A 20,185-nucleotide genomic window follows, 5' to 3' on the forward strand; every position below is an offset into this window, starting at 1 on the left:
TCTCTCACTACGTCCATAAATCTTCTCTTTGGTCTTCCTCCAGACCTCTTGCCTGGCAGCTCCAATTCCAGCATCCATCTACCAATATATTCTCCATCTCTCCTCTGTCTATGACCCAACCATCTCAGTCTGGCTTCTCTGACCTTCTCTCCAAAACATCTAACATGTGCTGTTCCTCTGATAGACTCATTCCTGATCCTCTCCATCCTGGTCACTCCCAAAGAGAACCTCAACATCTTCATCTCTGCAACCTCTAGTTCTGCCTCCTGTCTTTTGGTAATTGTAACAGTTTCTAGTCCAAACATCATCGCCGATCTCACCACTGTCTTGTACACCTTTCCTTTCATTCTGGCTGATGTTCTTCTATCTCTTGGTACCCCTGACACTTTTCTCCACCCATTCCAACCTGCTTGTACCCGTCTCCTCCCCTCTTTTCCACATACTCCCTCAGTGTCCTAAAACTACAAAATAACTTAAACGGTAGTCCAATACTGTTTTCCCAAGGAGGTATATTTCCAATCAGCAACTTGATATTCATTAACAAAATGTTGTGTGTGCACAAATGAGGGCATGATTACCAAGGCACGTAAAATAAAATAAAGCATCGATTCAGCACAGTTGACACCATTTAACAGAGACTTTATTTCCATTTCCGCAAATAATTTACTGCCTTCAAAAGATGTATTCACATAGGAAGCAAATAAATGCTACTGGTGGCAAGAGTTAAATCTACAAAGCAACAGTCTCCAAGACCCTTTGTTTGGCAGTGAATGAGCTGACATCCACTGCGAGAACAATCATTTGTAAATAATAATACCTAATGCATCACAGCAAACAGCCAAATTTGTAATTTTTCATCAACATAGTGCATACAACATCAAATCTGATAACAATAGCTGTTGTTAACTATAATGATAATGGCAAGATTGAGCAGAAGCAATATAATTTACAATCAGTGCATGCTAGAAGCATAACGACATTCATGTCCTTGACTTTTCTCTTATGTAATGTGACACTGAGTGATAATGCACTCCAGAAACAGCAAAGAATAAAATAAACACTGCCTTTGTAAACACTATCACAACAACAGATGAAACGCTTAAGGACATTAAATTATTTAACATTATATTTTGGCACAGCATTTTCATTAAGTATATAATGAAAATATACAACTTCCCACCCCCTTTTATGTATGTGTAAATTGTGTAAATATGAGGCTCATACATATAATATATATATATATATATATATATATATATATATATATATATATACATATACATATATTATGTATAAACCTTAGCCAATATTAAATCATATATTTACATTCTGTGTGTGTGTGTGTGTAGATGAATCTGTGTGTTTGTGTTACACAGAGTTATGTGAAGAGGAAAGAAAAGTAAACATTCTGATGATGAGAATGTAAATATTCTTCCCTCTTACTGGGTCACTTTTCAAAATGTGACCAGTAGGAAACTAAAGAGAAAATATTCACTTCCTACCATATGACCCCAACTTTTGATTGTTACAAATTAGATATTGCCAATTTTCTGTCATGTTGGCCTCATCATGATCCAACAAAATAAATAAATCAATTTCCCTGTTGTCTCTGTTGTTAATTTATTATCCATCGTAAGGCACCGGTCCTAAGGATACACTGAGTTGGACTATGAAGTAGGACTAACAATTGCCAGACAGCGAAATTAGTGTAGCAAATCAAAACAAAATACATGCACCGGAAAAGCAGTGGTACAGTGTAAGTACAACAGAAACTACAGTAAAAAGTAATTTAAAAGGGAAGTGAGGCCTTAAAGTTCCAAGCAATTTGTCCTCCATTAGCATTGATTGCGTCCCTCTTTTCAATTCTCACAATGTTGATTATTCCTTTAAATGGAAACTTCATATTCCCGCGTATCCTGCAATCAAAGTGAGACAATAATTAGTGAAAAGCAGTGTTCCAACATTACTTTAAAATGATAAAGTACTTACTCCAAAAATAGGGGGATTTAAATAGGAGTGCTGAATATTGGATGTTTTTCTAATGTGCTTACGCATGACAATTGATTTTACCAATGTCTATTACTTTTTGGTCCCTTATATTTGCCCATGTATCAGAAAACTTTGAATTTTGAGGTGAAAGGTTTTACTTTCCTGAGACCTACAACAATGTTTGTTTTGCATCTCGCTGTCTCCAAGCTATACACCTGAATTACTTTAAAAACATTTTTTTAATGGACTTTGAACACACTGTTGTCCCCCCTGCCCTCAAAAGTAGGTCTACTCATAGCTCCGTACTATATGTATGAATATACACAATTAAATAGGAATGATGAGCCTATGGGTTTACTATACTAGATCGCAAGTTACAAAACTTACAAAACTGAAAGTTTGATGAGCAACTTATCCTCCCATAGCCCACTGCAGTGCAAGTGGAAATGATGGGTAGTGTCTTAGTTTTGCCATTCGCCACTTAGTCTCTAATTCAGAATATAGAAAAAATTCTAAATATAAAATATAATAGAAATATTAGTAAACAATAACGATATAAATTGATCTTCTAAAATGAGAGGACACTTTAGTATGAGAATCTGCTCATGAAGTACACAGGGTTGAAACCTCAAACTATAATGTCCTTTTATGAGGACACCATGGTGACCAGAACCCAAAGTATCAGTCTTGTACTCACCCCTGCCTCATACAAAGGGTTGTTGAAATCTGACTCGACTGTGATGGGACTGTAGGAGTGTGTGTGAGAAAGAGACTTCCAGAAGAGAGGCTTCCATTCTAGTCTGCAGATGCTACGAGTGAGAAATAAAACAACGTACACTGACGCCATGAACCGTGACAAAGACGAGTAACAGCAAAGTCATCATATTAATCAACTGAATCTTTCACGTCACATGAATAATTGCTTACTTTGTGTAGTACATGTAGATTCCTCCGATCAGAAGGATGACCAGGATGATTGGCAGAATTATTGCCAAAGCAATGTTCTCACTCAGGATCTGATGAGATGGCTCAAAAGACTGGGAAACTGTAAGGTAATCAAGAAAAAAACATGAAACAAAACATCATCTCTCATCCATTTCAGATGCTAATATGAGAAATGTAGTTTCACAATATTGTGAGTCAGACACATGCGAGCCAGATGTACAGTAGAGCTAGTCTGATTAATAAACTTATAATTTAATACATTTTAAACAAACAAGGGTTTCACTTGCCTTTAGTAAACTGCATATAAATACACGCAATACATGGCTATTGTTACTATTTATCTTGAAGTTTTTTCTCTCTTTATTAAAAGTACTGTGAGCTTTAAGTTCCAGGAGGCCTCTTTAAGAAAGAGCCTTGTTGTTCCAATGCATTGCTGTGATGTTTTAATTTAACTTTACTGCATTATCTACATGTATGTTAAAATTACTATTTGTATGTTGTCACTAATTTACTCAGTCTCTTTTTAAAGTCAAAGTAGGCAGGAATATAGCAGGCTTAAGGTAAATAGCAATAAGGTAAAACCAATTTTAAAAAACAAATTAATGAAGAATTAGCATCAAAATAATCATAGATAAATAAATAATAATAACAAGAATCGAATAAAAAAATGCAAGAATATGTGTGAAAAAAAATTGGCACAGTCATATATTTTTTACTGATGTTTTTCCCTCATGCAATTTTAACATGCCATTTCTTTTATTGTAGCATTTGCTACATTAAAATCACAGAAACAAATGATAAAAAGTGCGGCAGGCTTCCTTTGGAAAGTCCAATCATCTGAACATTTTCTATTGTTTTGTAAACTCCAACCGTGAGATATTAAGTTTATTGAAGTTTATCGTAACAACTCATTGCAACTCTTCATATCATTAATGGTTAATACTGAAATACGAAACCATGTGAAGTAAATGTATTCAGTAAGTATTTACATGGTCTACGTAATACAAAGGAAACCAATCACCTTCTAATTTGTGATCACCCAGGAGTTCCTCATACGCCACTGTGAGAAATGACGAGGCAAGAAACAAGTCAGATAAAACGAATGATTCGCCTCAACACCTGCAATCTCAACAACATATTTGGATGGGAATCATTATTCAATTGCAGAAATAACAGGGACCAACGCATCGTGAGAATTGGAATAAATAAAATCTCAGCTATATAGATGCTAAGACTCCTTTTTTTACCTTTGCAAAAGGGCGGGGGGCTGTTCCACTGAGAAGGATGTCCAGGAATGCAGCTGATTATCACTTCACCAATAAGTTCATACCCCTCATAACAGAAGAAGCGCAGAGTTTCTCCGGCCTGGTAGCTGTGCTTGTACAGCGTTTGGTAACCATTGTCGGGGACGCCGGGGTTTGGGCACGGGTCATATTTTACTGGCACACACATGAGAAAGGCATTGATGGGCTATTTGTGCAGTGAGAAGATGAAACCAGGAGAGGGCAGAGAAGTTACTCACAGACACATTTGGGGCTGCGGTCGCTCCATTTGGGGGTGCCAAAGTCTCTTCCATGGCAAGCGATTTGGCTCGGACCCTCTAACTGATAACCCTGGTTACAAGAGAAACGGATGACCGTTCCAACTGCAAAGCCAGCCACGGGGCGAACAGAGCGCGCTCCATTCACCACCTCTCCGGGGTCAGGACACTGCTGGACTGTGAGGTGCAAAGGAAAGTAATTCATCTCCTGTCGTACTCATACGGCATGAATTTAAATCATTCAGGAATATATTCATGATAACATGATGTGATTACTTAATGCGAGCAGTTTTTTTTTTTGAATGAGCCATGTGAAGCACCAACTTATTCTTTGATACTGGTTTCACAAAAAAGGAAATACTTAATTTTTGGCACATCAGCATCTGATTTACAGCAGTATAAGGACATTGGAGTGTAAAAACATAGCAATACAATTTGAAACCAAGAAAATCGACAGGTTTCTGTACCCCGACCACTTAAGTATGAAGATCTCCAGAATGATTCTCTCTATTCCTTGGAGGGTGCGTCTGGTTTTGTTTAGCGGTACTTTTGCTGCCATGAGCAGATGCAAGGAAGTCTCAACATAGAGGACAACTAGCCATGGAAAAGTGAAATGGAATTCAAGGTGTAATGCCCCCATATGAATGAAGATTCAGGGTTGTATGCAAAACTGCAGTTTATGATATTTTCAGAATAAAAAAGTAAGTTATCGTGAATATACCAAGTGAAGGGCATCAATATCAGTGTTGTTACACGTGATCCCAAGAAGAAAGTCAGATGTTCCACCAGTTGTCACACCTTTAATACAAGTGGGTGGGGGGCTGCTCCAGGAGAGGTCCCACTGACAGGTTATGATGTCAGAGCCACTGATGTCATATCCTGGCTGGCACTGATAGGTCAGCACGCTGCCCCTCACCGGAGACGAGTGGGAGGAGCTTATCCATCCAAACTCAATTTGAGGGACAGTAGGACAAGTGTCATTTGGCTCAACCTCTGGATGACAAAGACAGATTGAAAGTCAGCGAGACAATCGGATAAGTTTATCAGGACCTCTTGACCTCAACATAAACCTTACAATATAATATATCTATTTGATCAATTCTGTTTGTCTTACCACGGTAGTGAATGAGGAAGCCCTGACTTAGGATGAAACTGGAGTCTTCCGAATCGGTTTGAAATTGAATGGTGACCTCTGACCCCCCCGACACGACCTTGAAGCGCTCTCTGGGGCCGAGGTACTGGCCGATCACGTGGGACATGAGCTCGCCGTCAGACACGGTCAGCACATCAGTTTGGCGAATATTTAAACTTCAGGAGGCAAGAAGGCAAGATTAAAATTTTAGATTTGATGTCAGGTAGATCCTCTAAAAGAAGACCTGTAATCTACTATTTTCAAGATATTGGGATATATCTTCCTTTGTTTTCAATTGCGATTGGCGCTGCAAATTTCATTTATCAGAAATACAAAAATATTCATTTTGCAATTCTGGTCAAGCTGACCTGTATTCAATTTTTGCTTGATGAAAAATACATCCAAGAATATGTTCATTCAATATTAAGGCTTAATGACCATTTTGAATTGTCTACAACAAAACATGTCAAACTAGGCCCATTAATTCATTTGGTAATTCAACTTCATGACAAATTTTCTATGATGTATTTTAGGTAGTTTCTTACTGATGCTTGGTCATTCGTTTAGTTAATAGGTACATTCATAGTCACTTTTGGGCCATTTTCTCATCCAGTGTTTGACTGACTTTATGTTAATTTGACAGTATATATTGCAGATTTAATGCGGCTTCTCGCCTTTTGTCTGATTTTACAATGCTTTCTATGGGAATTTTCATGATAAAAAATAAGACAAGTACAATTGCTCAGCAATTTGGATTAAATTAGTGGATCAGGGTCCGAAACTGAGAGTAATTCAAGGCTTGAGACATTTCAAAGGCATGTGGTTCTCCTCTAATGAACTTTTATTAACAGTATTAGCATTTGTTAAAACAGCAATAATGACTGCAACTGTAGAATAAAATTGTTCTGTAATTTCTCACATGCACGCTAGCACACACACACACACACACACACACACACACACACACACACACACACACACACACACACACACACACACAAAACCACACACACTCAATGCAGGAGTGGTCTTGAACACGTAAATATCAATACTCACATGTGGACATCCAGTTCAATGCGTTTCTCCTCGTTCACATGGATCTGCCAAAGACAGTCTAAGCCCTTGGAGTAACTCTGAGGCCAATCGGGAGACAGGATGGTTCCTGACGACTCTGTCAGTTCCCCTCCACAAAGAGCTAATCAGGCAAAAGAGAGGAGGAATATCAAGGTTGAGAAAACGTACAAGAGCCAAAATTACCAGAAACTGAAAAAAAGTAATGCACGGAGCAAAATGAGCAGCTGCATAGAATAAAATATAGGTAACTAGATATGTAAAGTTGGACCCATGTTGAAAGCAATGACTTACCATGACTCATTATTAAAGATAATATTACACACACACAGCATATTTATGGAGTCGGTTATTTATTTTGCACATATCAGAGGCTGACCAATTAATGGATATATAATTTCTTGTTGACTAGAGGGTAATTACTTTGGCAGTTTATGTTAACCTGGAGCTAATTTGATGCTGATATCACCATAATTGTAGGCAGGTCCCAAGAAAATTAATTCCAATAACATTTAGGGATGGTGAGCTGATTTTTAAAGACGACTTAATGTCGATGCATTCCTGAAATCAATACAAATTATTTGATATTACAATTGTATGATACGCAATAGATACATATATGTGTGTGTATATATATATATATATATATATATATATGTGTGTGTGTCTGTGTCTGTGTGTTAGTGTGTGTGTTAGTGTGTGTGTGTGTGTATGTGTGTGTGTGTGTGTGTGTGTGTGTGTGTATTAAAATAAGATTTTCTGGTTCACAGAAAATTGAAATAATGAGCCACAAACACACAGGTCTACAGGCTACAGAGCGGGGATGGGCAAGGATGAAGCACACACGCATTTCTTTGGGAGATTCTCAACTATAACCCCCGTCAAAAAGATCGCAATGCGGGAACAACAGGGTAGTATAAGATGACATGACTAAACTCATGAAACCAGCCTTGCTTTTTAGAGCAGATTAATCAAATGTTACCGCCCAAAGATACAAGCTGATCCCTCACTTTGTAAGCAGATGAACAGTTTCCCCTCAGACAGGGACAGCCCTCCTCCATTACATGGATGCTTAAGCCTTTGACACCACTATTAAATTTCTGACCTTTTCTCCCAACAAATACAAGTTACTGACATGCTACCATCTGCGTTCTTTAATGAACTGGGCCAGAACCCCCCCCCCCCAAAAAAAACCCTTCTGTGGCTGGCAGATTCAGCCTGAGTCTCAACACCTGTGTTTTCTGAAATATGATGCCACTGCCAGTTTCATATCTGCCACAGTCTGTCGGTCGCTCCCCGTTTTCACAGCAGGCCAACAGATCAGCAGACGACACGGTCGGCGTGACTGTGGCTGCATCATCGTGATGGATCAAGTGTCTGTCTCGGCGCTTTTAGGTCAGAATGAACGAAAGAAGTTTCATGAGTCACGCGAAGAATAAAAACAAGGGGGAATATAGATGATTCTGAGATTTCCGTTGGTTTAGAAAATTAACAACATAAGAAAAATGGAGAACCGGTAAAAAAATGCGACTGCAGGGAAAACTGGAAGTAGAATATTACTGGAATTTATCTTAAAGATACCCCAATGCACTGAGATGTGTTTTACACAATGCAAAAGATGCAGTCTGTATCGGTCCAAAGCTGTAAATGACTCAAAACAAAATCAATGTTTCACTTAATATATCAATACATCACGGGAGAAAGCGTGTGTGTGTTTAATTTTTAATGTCAAAATACTTGTGTTTATTTTTTGACTCCACCAGCCCTATCGTCTTGTCTTTCCCAATTAATTCACCAAAAGTAGAATTTGCTTTCTGAATTTGCATTCTGGTGCAACAAGCTCAGGTTTTATGAGACAGATGTAGGGATATCCTCTTAAAAGAAAAGACCATTTGAAGTGTATTAAAACACGGGCGTATCAGTTTTATGCGCATCAAGATGACGCGGCGTGTGAATCGATATCCTCCATACCTTTGCACACTGGCTCGCTGTCATTCCAGTGGGGGTTGCTGGGATCGACGCACTCGATCGTCGCCGATCCCTGTTCCATGACGAAGCCCGGGGAGCAGTTGAAGGTGACGGTGGTGCCCAGCTGATAGGTGATGTCACTGCTGCTGAAATTCCCATGGGGCATATAGGGCTCCCAGCAGTGTTCATCATCAAAAGCTAAAAAAAAATACTATGTCTGAATATAGTGATCACACAGTAATGCCTTTTGAGGTGCAACTCCTGTAGCTGTTATGGTGGTTAAGCAAAAAGACCCATTTCATTTGATTCAAATGATTTCACAAGAAAAATGTTAAAAAATGCCTTTTTTAATTCTGCTGAATAGAATGATTTATACCATATCAACTACGTATTAAATGAGTTTCAGTTTCTTGAGTGACGTTTACAAGCCAGTCCATTGAAATGTAAATTTCCAGGTGCCAAACTGATTGCGCAGAGCGGCTGCACATCTGGAGCCTGATCTCAGAGATCATCTCTGAAGACCGTAACTAAAAAGCAGAACCATTCGTTCCTATACTGCACCCTATACTGTTTATCCTGCACTAAGGGGTGCTGGCTATCCCAGCTGGCATTGGCGAGAGGCGGGGTTCACTCTGGACCTGTCGCCACATATAGAGATATACAGTCACTCTCATTCACACACCTTTAAGAGACATGCAAACGTTCACTCTAACATTCACACCTCCAATGTAGGGTTAGTGGATGCTTTTTTTATGGTTGTGGAAGGAACCACTTGGAGAACATGCAAACCCCACACTGAAAGGGCCATGTAGGGATCGAACCAGGGACCAATTAGCATGACTTCACCCAATTTGACTTCTTGTGGAAATCTTCTTGTTTTGGCAACTGGACTTGAGTTTCTTCTCTTGAAGACGTTTCACCCCTCACCTGAGAGGCTTCTTTAGTTCTAATGACCTGTGGGAAGTTTCTGATGTAACCGCCTTCGTTTGGCTTTACCTATTCACATTCTCATCCAGGTAATTCCACAAAGTTGCTGTTTGGTTCCAACGAACGACACCCACATTAGCATAACAACCCCCTTACATCTGGCTCCCGATGGGCCATTAGCACTGACGGAGCCTCTCAGATGAGGGGTGATTTGTCTTCAGGTGAGGGAACTCAAGTCCAATTGCCATGACAAGATTTCCACAAGAATTCACTGTGACCTGGACCACTGAGAACCTCCAAAGACACTCAATTGGACATTTGACCTTCAATTTCAGCCTTACAGTGGCGACTGTGATTTGCATGCATGAATGAATATTGAAAATTAGTTCGAGTAGTAATACAGTCATTTTGTGTAACTTAGTGAGTTATTTTATCTAGTACCTAGTAAGTTATTTTATTAACTTACTAGACCACTTGAATAATTAATGGGCTTTGCTTACTCAAACAAAGCTTACTCACTACTTTTTGATGACACAGCCATGCAAGTTACATTGAACCACAGTGATTATTGTTCCATTGCCACGGGGATTAAATCTAGCTTTTCACCTGAAGAACAAAAAAGTAAAGACACAAAACCTCAAACTCTTCAGGATAGAAAAAGCCCCTGAGGTAAAGGCTTTCAAGGTAAGTATCTCTAAAGCTGCTGAAGCCGTGTCAGACTGTGAGCAGCATCTATGTGGTATATGACCTAACTTTCAAACACAGCATCAAGTGAAAAGAAAGCATTTGCTTTTTCTTGCCTCCTGCTACACACACTGACATACATTATACCGCCTGTCCTTTGTGAAGTATTTGGAGAATAAGAAAGTCTGTAGATTTAAAAATAAAACACATTTTCTCCCCAAGAAGTCTGCACAAGTTTACAGTGGCGTCCCGACATGGTAGTGATGAATCACAGCAGTAAAGCCTTTCTGCTCACCCTCGTATCGCAGCGCCAGAAGCAGAGGGATGGAAGATGAATCCGCTGTGAGCTCCAGGTACAATGAGGCGCTCTCGCTCAGAAAGCCATGCTCTGGGACTTCATCCATGTCTGAGTCAAAGAGGGGCGGCGACAAGGAACTGTTTCCACTACGCACGATTAATCTGACAGGAAACAGATGTTATAATTTCTAAATAACACACATATCATTCAAATTTCCAAAACAAACTGATGATCAAATTGAATGCTGATCAAAACGGACTTATAAACAACACTGAAAGACAAAATCCAAAATATCGCCCAGACTGAGACGGTTCGGTCATGTGCAAAGGAGGGATGGAGAATATGTTGGTAGACGGATGCTGGAGTTGGAGCTGCCAGGCAAGAGGTCTGGAGGAAGACCAAAGAGAAGATTTAGGGACATAGTGAGAGAGGATATGAAGGTTAGATGTTAGATGTTTTGGAGAGAAGGTCAGAGAAGCCAGACTGAGATGGTTGGGTCATGGACAGAGGAGGGATAGAGAATATATTGGTAGAGATGCTGGAGTTGGAGCTGCCAGGCAAGAGGTCTGGAGGAAGACCAAAGAGAAGATTTATGGAAGTAGTGAGAGAGGATATGAAGGTAGTTGGTGTGAGAGAGGAAGATACAGAGAATGGGGTTAGATGGAGAAAGTGGATTCGCTGTGGCGACACCTGAAGGGAAAAGATGAAGGAAGAAGAAGACTGAAAAACAAAATGCACACACACACACATTAGTGAAGGTCAAGGCTTTAAATATTCATCCATTCGTTCATCATCCATTCCACTGCTATATTGAATGGACTTAATTATTGTTTTACTTCGGAATGTAGAGCTAGTTTCAACCTGTGGACTTGTGTTTATTTCAATAAAACAGAGCGAAAAACAATGGAATGATTTTGAGAATGAACTGAAGAATCTCGAGTCTCCAGCAGAGGCCCGCACGTACCATAAGTGCAGTCAAAGGGCGGATCTGTTTAATAGATGTTGTAAGTATCAATATTCAGTTCAACAGTGCAGATTTGAATTATTCCACTTATGATATATACGTATATATTAATCTGTCTTCTTTTTAAGTCTTTCTTGGATCTTTGTTTGACTTTTGTGTGCTTCCTGGTGTATGAAACCAGTACGTTTTATTGTAATAAACCTAAGTTACTTGAATCCTTTTGGGTCCACCTGACTCCACATAATTAAGCAAAAAAAAAAAAAGTAATTAAAATGAAATTACAAAGTAAAATCTATTGAGTCTTTCAAATGTGGCATCTAAAGAGGAGATGTTTGTGATGGGATAACAAACCCAAAAAAATGACAGTGGATTCTCCCTGTGAATGAGAAAACAATCAGTTGACTTACTTATCATCATCTTCATCCAGAGCAATCCTTTCAAAGTGGAGGTGGAGCCTGTGCCCTTCTTTGGCTTCTATCAACCAATGGCAGCTCAGGTTATTTCCATTACTGTGGTTGCCAACAGACGGAGGGGGTGGTGACAGTATTCGCCCCACCGTTGCATTACGAATCCACCCTCCACAAGACACGGCTGGGGGTGGGGGGGGATAATCCAACATGAGTCAGCTTTATGCGGTTCCGTTGCACTTTTAGATTGACTTTACTGACCGACACATTGGGGCTCAGGAGTGCTCCAGCGGGGCTGGGTTGTGTTCACACAGGTCGCCACTTCATGGCCGCGAACTTGGAAACCGGGATCACAGTGGAAATGAGCCTGACCTCCAGGGTGAATGTCCGTCACCGTGACTCCTCCATTCGTAGGTGACAGAGGGAATGGACAGGACAGCAGGAAGGCTACAATGATGTTATGACAGGGGAGGAGAGAAAGTGACATTTAGGTTGTTCAGTGAAAATTTGGACGATCTGCTCTGAGGCACAAGCGTTTAACTCCGTCGAATCCATTTAAGGGACATATAATCATCATCAAACGCCACCGAGCATTAGTAAACTGAAAACAACTTGTTTCTAATTAAACATTTTTTGCACATGAACATGTGAGGTTACGAGCGGGTCCTCCAGCAACCTCTGAAGAAAAGCAATTTTCTTTTAAGTTCTTTTCAAGTAAGATACATCAGTTGGTTGGTTGCCAATCCCTACCCACTTGCACATTCAGCTGATGGATTTTAAAGTCAGACAGGGCAAGAATGAATTGATTACTACATAAAAGTAGGTGTTGTTGTTGAAAAGTGATTTTGCATTGTTTTGTCACTGATTGGTTTCAACAGTTTTGCAGCCACTAGCAGGTGTAAAAACATGAGGACAAGTCAAAGGTTCAGCTGAATGATAGTCAGGTGTCATGTGCTTATATTAAATCAAATGATTTAATTAGCCGTCAAATGAGTTCATTTTATAGCATGCAACCCGAGCCATTGATTTACCTTGATATTGCAGACTGAACATTCCGTGGTTGGTCTGTCGGAGACTGCGATAATAAATGTACACCTGATTGGTCGTACTGCGAATCACCTGGCCCTCTCTCATGATGCTTTCATTAGCTAACAGCTCTGGTCCCAGACCTCCGTGTCCCATGATGGTCAGAGACTCTTCCTTGGACAGGTTAACCTTCCTCACCTTGGAGAGTGAAAAAGTAAACAAGAATATGAAAGCAGCCATGGCTGAGGGTGTTAGCGAAACAACTCTGCGTTTTTCACACAAACTAACAATAATGTACATTGAATTTCTGAAAATACTTTGATTTTTTCATGTAGCACTATAAAATGGCAGATGCACATTACCTGGATCTCCACTCCGTATCCTGCATACACAGTGATGCTGTAGGTGCACTCCAACGGGGAAAGAGAGGATGATGATGCCGGGTCTGGTGACTCAACAATATCTTCCATGGCAGATAAGGATGCATTGCACTGAACTGTGAAAAGAGCACAAGTCATGAAAACACAAACTGAGCACGATAGCGCTGTAATATTGAATTCTTTTTATGGAAAAACAAGAATTATATATTAAGTAAACAAATCAAATCCAAAGGTTATCTTTGCTAACACCAATCATATTAGTATCTGATCTGCTTACTTTCACCAAGTTAAATTGGTGAAAGCATAGTATGGTGTTGTGCAAATAAGAGAGACGGCTCAGTGTGTTAATATTTTCACATTCCAGGAATCCTCCTACATCAATGAACTCTATAAACTCGGACAAAATGTAACGCTTGCAGAAGGAAATGGATTTGTAGTTTCCAGATATCCGTTGCTTGTCTCTTCTATTTTCAGGGCTTCACGAGGGACCAAAAAATATGTAAACCCAAAAATAGGATTCATTTTCATAATGTCAGTTTTCATTGTACACATATTGACAAAAAAACTATGAAAGGATGAACAAGACTAGAGCTTCACAGTTTAAACCTACGATTAAACTTTTTAGTTTGCCAGATTTCACATGTTTCTAACCCTGTTCGGGATCACTGCCTTTCCGGTGAGTACTACATTTGCACCTTTAAAAATATTCATTCTGCGATCTATTTTTATCCTTGCTGTTGTTGTTGTTGCTTATCTGTTTATATTTATATTTATATTTATATTTATATTTATATTTATATTTATATTTATATTTATATTTATATTTATATTTATATTTATATTTATATTTATATTTATTGGTATTGTTGTGCTGCTGTGACAAACAAATTTCCCCCTATGGGAATCAATAAAGAATGTTATTTTCAAGTGTGCGGTCCATATCACAGTTATATTTCAAAAGAAATCACAAGTTGTTTTTTATTGAAACCACAACTTTGGTTTTCCTTTTATACAGTAAGAACAAAAATGGGCCGGTTACAATTCCTTGGTGAATTCTGCAGATGAGCGGGCATCCCGAGGCTTTCGTAACGCCAGGTTAACCAATATTTTTACCTTTTTACCGAGTCTGTTAGATTTAAAGAGCAGGAATCTGTATTTTATTTTTTGTCTCATTTCAGGGGTAAATTTCTTGTGGATTATATATCAATAGCGGTGTTTGTGAGGCCTTTTAGGAATTTGTCTGATAAAGTTTGGGGTATTTCACATCCAAACTAAAATGACCAGTTATAACAAGTCTTTCCTTCCTTTAGCATCGTGATGCAGAAAAGTAATATCTGAGCTTAGCTTTGATTCATCCTCTCTTCCAAGTTGTTAGCAAGCACAAGTGAATTGCTTCTGGGGTGAAAAAAAAAGGATTTCCCCTCTGGTGAGAAATAACTGAGGTGAAGTGTCAATTCAGGTGAAAGGGGGATCGAGCAAATCGGTCGGCATTAAAATACTTAACATGACCCGCTTTAATGACACTCCCTTGTATAGCTAACGGCATGTTGAAAGGAAAAAGAGCCAAAATTGTTTTCAGGATGAGAAAGCAAGATCAGAGTAAATTAATACTTTTTGCTTATGCACCGCTTTCCGAAGGAGTTTGTCAATTTTAGCTTACTGAGCATGCACATATGTAAGTTAAAGTAACTAAAAACCTCCCTGCACCTCTGCCATAAAAAAAAAGATTGGATTGGAGTGTAGCTGATGATTCAAGAATAAATATTTCTCAGAGAGATTAACTATTCTTTTAAGATAGAATTGTATTCCTGCAACTGTTGATTAACATTTCTCCCCCCTTCAAGGTTGTTAGAATGAGGGTACCCTGAGAGAGTTGTAACTCATTCTGACAGAAACACCGTAATACTGTCTTGCTTAAAGAAATACTGCGGCACTTGAATAGGCTGCCATTTCAAAGCAAAGGGCTGTTTATGGCGAAAGGTACAAATATCTGTTGAAATTGCTAAGTTGCAAGAAAAAAAAGAACAAAATTCAGTTTTCAGAAAGTTATACTGAAAAGACTGGAAGCCTAACAACCAAATTGAAGTCGGCATGGTGCCTCAAAGGCCAGTCCCAGGCTGCTCGGGACTGAAAGAAACTGACGACTGGTCTATTGATTTAGATGAAGACGAACTGATACCCTCGTTTGCCAGCCCCTGGAGGAAAACAACTTGACATGCAGGTAGATAGGGAAACAATAGTGTTGTGATTTAATTTCGCTCCTGCAACATGGACAGTGCACAGGGACGCTCTTTGCGCTTAATGCCCACGTGACAATCAAATGACTCTGGTTAGAAATTGTTAAAGCGCACTTTCAATTTATTTTTGACAATCATTTAGATGTTATTCAGTGACAATGCCTCTAGCCCATGTTTTCTACGTGTACATTTTGTTGACATTGTACCCTTAATTTCCCTCTGCAGGTCAAATCCAGCCAAGCTAAGAAGTTAGACAGATTTCATATGCATTTGGCACCAGTCATATTTGCAGTCCCTCTGGGGCTGGATTTGACACAAAAACCGGAAAAAAAGCTAATTAAGAACAAATGCTTCCAGAGGCCATTTGCGTCAACAGAGTGGAGTGAATGATCACAGGCTTTTTTTTGCATTAAAACAGAGACAACGGGAAAAATAGTTAGTCAGATGATGGAAATTATATATTATTATATCGTGCTTGCACACAGATTCAAACCAGATTACACTCGTAAGGCGCTGACCATATCATCTGAAGCAACCAGGCGCTTGCTGTCTTGCCCGAGGACACTTCAGCACGTTGACAGGAAGAGCCGGGAATCACAGCACCAGCCTTCCGACTGAAGGGACGCTCGCTCTATTAACTGAGCTACAGCCGCCCCCAAAGGCTTACATATATGTTGCTTTGATATAATTCTCTATATTTTATGCTATACTTGTTAAACACTTCATTAAATTTGTATATTTGAAATATTTGATATACATATGGGGTCCTATGTTTTCTTTTGTGCTGATATTATATCTTCTAAGATATCATCTTCATCTTCTACGTTCTTTTAAGACACTGTATTTTTGGTTTATAATAAGTTTATACCTCAGTAAGTGCAGACGTGTCTCATGTCGCCTTTCACCGTTTGTGTCCTTACTGCTACTTGTGAACACTGTCACTGAATCGTTTTTAAGGATCCTCACTGTTGCAGCCGAACCATGTGAATCTGCCACAAAAAGATGAGTTAACGTTGTTACTCGTCTCTCAAAGCTTTGTCTTTAGCCATTTGGGAAGTACAAATGAAACGCGAGTGAGTGTTTGTTGAAATTAACAATGTTGACGGATTGTAATGAAGGTAGGTGCAAACAGTTTTTGTGTAACTAGGGTTGACTAAGGAAGGCTAAAAAGAAATGATTTTTGAGGAAAAAAAGTCTTCTTCCAATTTATGTTGATTAACAGATGGCTTGTAAAATCACCTGCATTGACTGGACAGTTTACACGGGGTTCTCCCCCACTTCTATGTAACATACCATATGACATGTTCCAAGTTAGTCGCAGTTGTGATGGACAATCAATATTTTCTAAAATACTTTGAGTTGTTAGTTTACTTGAGAACTGTCTTATGATAAAAAAATTGGTCTCTTACAGGCTATGATATTTATTGTTTCACTGAAAAATGGATAGGCATAGTTGAAAATATTTGTGTCATTTAAATATGAAAAGAAAACTATTTTTAACCTTTTTTTCCACATGTTCTCCTATAAAACAGTGTGGTAATAAAAACAAATGAACACTGATTCCATTCAGACTTTTAATGGACACAAGAAAAAGACATCGGAAGAGAATTCTATGACACTGTATGACAATGACATACCTCATTTACAGAAACCTTGACCCCCCCTGTGAAGTGATTCAGAGCTGCCTTGTGTAACAGATTCAAACTACGGGTACCGATGGTTTATCTGCAACTGTCCAAGGACTGAGAATCAATATATATACATAATACAAAGGAAATGTTCCAGCTCACTGCTGTCACTTTAAGAAAGATCGTTCTCCAGATTTGGTGGCCGTCTTTACTCTACACCAAGAACTTTACCGTCCCCCTGTTTTCCTCATGATGTTCTTTAAGTGAAATCAAACCTAAGTCACAGATGCAGAGGTCGTTTTTCTTGAGGCCTTTCCACCCATCTGGCTATTGGGGAGCTACAGAGGAGACACTTCATCAACATTCAGGCTGTGTGCTGATTCATTGGTGCCCACCGACACTTCAATTTCTTGTGTCCTCCGGCAAGAAATCTGAAAGATGTTTTAAGAAGAAAAAAGGGCCGTTATGCAACAGAAACGAGACCAGAAACACAGAAAAAATGCCCGTATCCATTATATCATTAGCAAGGCAGCAAGAATTTTTCTAATATAATGAGTTAAAAATCTAAACTCAGACTGTATATGGGACAAGAACATCTAAAGTAGCCAGTACTTATAATTAGCAATTAGCTTTGCTGACTAAGGGAAAAATGAGCATGTAGTCAAACATGCGTCAAAAGGTTTCAAAAGAAAAATAACGGCTCAACTACGTATTTCTTTACAAGTAACACACGTGCATCCAACAAATCATGTGCATCATGAATCATGTATGAGCGTTTCACGTTACCTCTTGGAGATCTCCTCGTTGTTCCTTCTTCAAAGAGAGGCGTAGATGAAAATTTCAAAAGTTCAGGCGAGTGCTAAAATGACTCAGGGTGGGAATTTCTCGTCACGGCCCTCTGCTCCGAAACCAGAGTAACTGCTAAAACCGTGTTTTTTTTGTTTATGCCATATCCGGCCATATCAATAATCAACCATGTGCGGCCAGTCGGAGGAGTAAAAGTACCTGGCATGTGCATTGTGGTTATAGTGGTTGTAGTGATTAGAGTAGTGGTTGTCTCCTCCTCTACAGGCAGCGACGACATGGTATTCCTGCTCTGGCTGGCTGCAGAGGAGGAACTCAAAGCTGTAGTGAGCAGACCTGGTGATATGGCTGCTGCTGTAGATTCTGCACGCCGGACCCCCGGCACGGCCTGGGTCGGATTGGTGGTGGTACCTTCAGAAGTTCAATCCAAGATGCATCATTTCCAGTGAGAAACCATCTGTGTTACCTAAGCCCTAAAGGTGGGTGTCGCTCTACCTGTGTCTGCAGAGCCCCGTCCCAGGTATTCCTTACTCTGCAGGGCAGCGTGGATCAGACCACCTACAGAGTAGGAGTCTGGGGTGAATGTGGGTGGTGTTTCAGTCTCTGGAGTCACGAAGGTCAAACCTGAAAAATCCAGGAGTGATACGTGACACTATGGCCATAGTTGATTAGCTCGACATGAAAAACAATCTGAATTTTTCAGTGGTTGTTTCTGAAGATAAATGTCAAAATTCAATTCATTGTTGCCCTTATATCTAATTTTTAGGCAGACGCTTGCACGTGTCCAAGTCATAATTTTTCACTATTTTGGTCAGTTCTCATGTTTGGGGCAAAGTATTTCTGATATGTGTTTCCAAACACTGAAGTCATTTCTTGCATTCTTTTATTTGACTCTATTTTTCCACTTTTCAATGTATTTCCCACGACAAAAAGAGCAGTCAAGGGAATTTGCAGTGGAAAGTGATGAGTAAGCTGGGGGGGAATGCACTAAATAAATGAATAAGTAACAAGTACATGATCAGTATTGCCTAATGATAGTGGTTGAACTCACACACACACACACACACACACACACACACATGCACACACACACACGCACACACACACACACACACACACACACACACACACACACACACACACACACACACACACACACACAGATGCTCAAATGCAAGTATGCCCTCACACATCTGTGCGGACACAAACACACGCACGTAGTTACCTGTAACGAGGTGGATCATGGTGAAAGACAGTATCACAGCAAGGTGTGTGAATCCCATGGCTTTAGATGAAACTGAGTGGAGGAAGGTTAAAGTCAGCCAACGTGCAAACTGTTCCGAGGTCATATAAACTACGAATGGCTGCAGCTTTTTCCAATTTGACGATGCGTATTAGTGGACAGCTTGTAACTTCAAGAGACTACAACAAAATCCGAACAATAAAACAACAGACACACACTAACTGGACTATTTTTTTCAGCACATTTCAATTCAGATCCTTGTTTACATCACGAAGGCCACGATGACTTTGCTGTGTGAATACTGAAAAGCTCAGCTTCATCCACCAATAGATAAAATGCAATTTTGTGTGATGAAGGAGCCCGTATGTCAGTCAAAAAGCAATAACATCTCTGCACCCAGCAGAGGGGTAAACATCACAGCTTCTCCATTCATATTCTGATTCAGACGTGCAATAGCATGCCCGAAAATTGCGCTATTCCAAAATCCACCAAAGGGCTCTCAGACTTAAACCCGGATCTATTGATTTGTTTTCCCCCCAGAAAATCAAGGACCTGGGTTTGAGGGGGAGGTGGAGAGAAAAGCACCACCGCTGTTATTCGAGGCGTTTCCTCGGTATAAAAACAGGCTTCCAGCCCGTGTGTGACAAAACGATGGGGGGCTCAGCATCCCTCGCACCTCCCCGGCCCTCTTTGTGCGGAGGATGGAGTATTTTTTTTGGTTTGAGCATCGGCCGTCACTCCGCGGGGAGGGAGCACCGCCTTACCTTCGACTCCCAGACTGCGTCCTGCGATCGTCGTCCTCAGCCGGATCCTGTTGCTCTAGGCCACCGACAACGCGGCGGGGTTTGTGCTGGTGAGGAGCCCCTGGCTGGTTCCTGTGCGCTTGACGCATTCGGCTGTGGTGTGAGGGCATCCGTGTGGGGGCGGCGAGCGCCCTCTAGC

General features: G+C 40.0%; 1 protein-coding gene across 1 annotated transcript; it reads right to left on the reverse strand.

The window, feature by feature from the left end:
- Window positions 1–623: 623 nt before the first annotated feature.
- sez6l2 (seizure related 6 homolog (mouse)-like 2) lies at window positions 624–20,141 on the reverse strand. Its single transcript, XM_086154330.1, has 19 exons — window positions 20,008–20,141; window positions 19,226–19,297; window positions 18,496–18,624; window positions 18,202–18,411; window positions 13,314–13,447; window positions 12,957–13,149; window positions 12,187–12,372; window positions 11,926–12,109; window positions 10,552–10,715; window positions 8,649–8,843; window positions 6,663–6,801; window positions 5,589–5,782; window positions 5,273–5,467; window positions 4,457–4,651; window positions 4,182–4,373; window positions 3,956–3,994; window positions 2,917–3,034; window positions 2,687–2,798; window positions 624–1,916 (listed from the first exon to the last, which is right to left on the reverse strand). Exons 2-19 carry the CDS (start codon window positions 19,281–19,283, stop codon window positions 1,887–1,889), a joined length of 2,667 nt encoding a protein of 888 aa, XP_086010456.1. The 5' UTR covers window positions 19,284–19,297; window positions 20,008–20,141; the 3' UTR covers window positions 624–1,886.
- Between the last annotated feature and the right edge of the window lie 44 nt (window positions 20,142–20,185).

This window comes from Fistularia commersonii, chromosome 10, assembly GCF_037954325.1.
Source record: "Fistularia commersonii isolate RoL2024-O1a breed Wild chromosome 10, RoL_Fcom_v1.0, whole genome shotgun sequence".
Taxonomy (NCBI): domain Eukaryota; kingdom Metazoa; phylum Chordata; class Actinopteri; order Syngnathiformes; family Fistulariidae; genus Fistularia; species Fistularia commersonii.

Coding starts and splice junctions, on each gene's coding strand:
- sez6l2 (XM_086154330.1), bottom strand. CDS start 19,283: ATGGGATTCACACACCTTGCTGTGATACTGTCTTTCACCATGATCCAC. Junction 18,412..18,495: donor ACGGGGCTCTGCAGACACAG/GTAGAGCGACAC, acceptor GAACTTCTGAAG/GTACCACCACCAATCCGACC. Junction 3,035..3,955: donor GGGTGATCACAAATTAGAAG/GTGATTGGTTTC, acceptor ATTACCTTACAG/TTTCCCAGTCTTTTGAGCCA.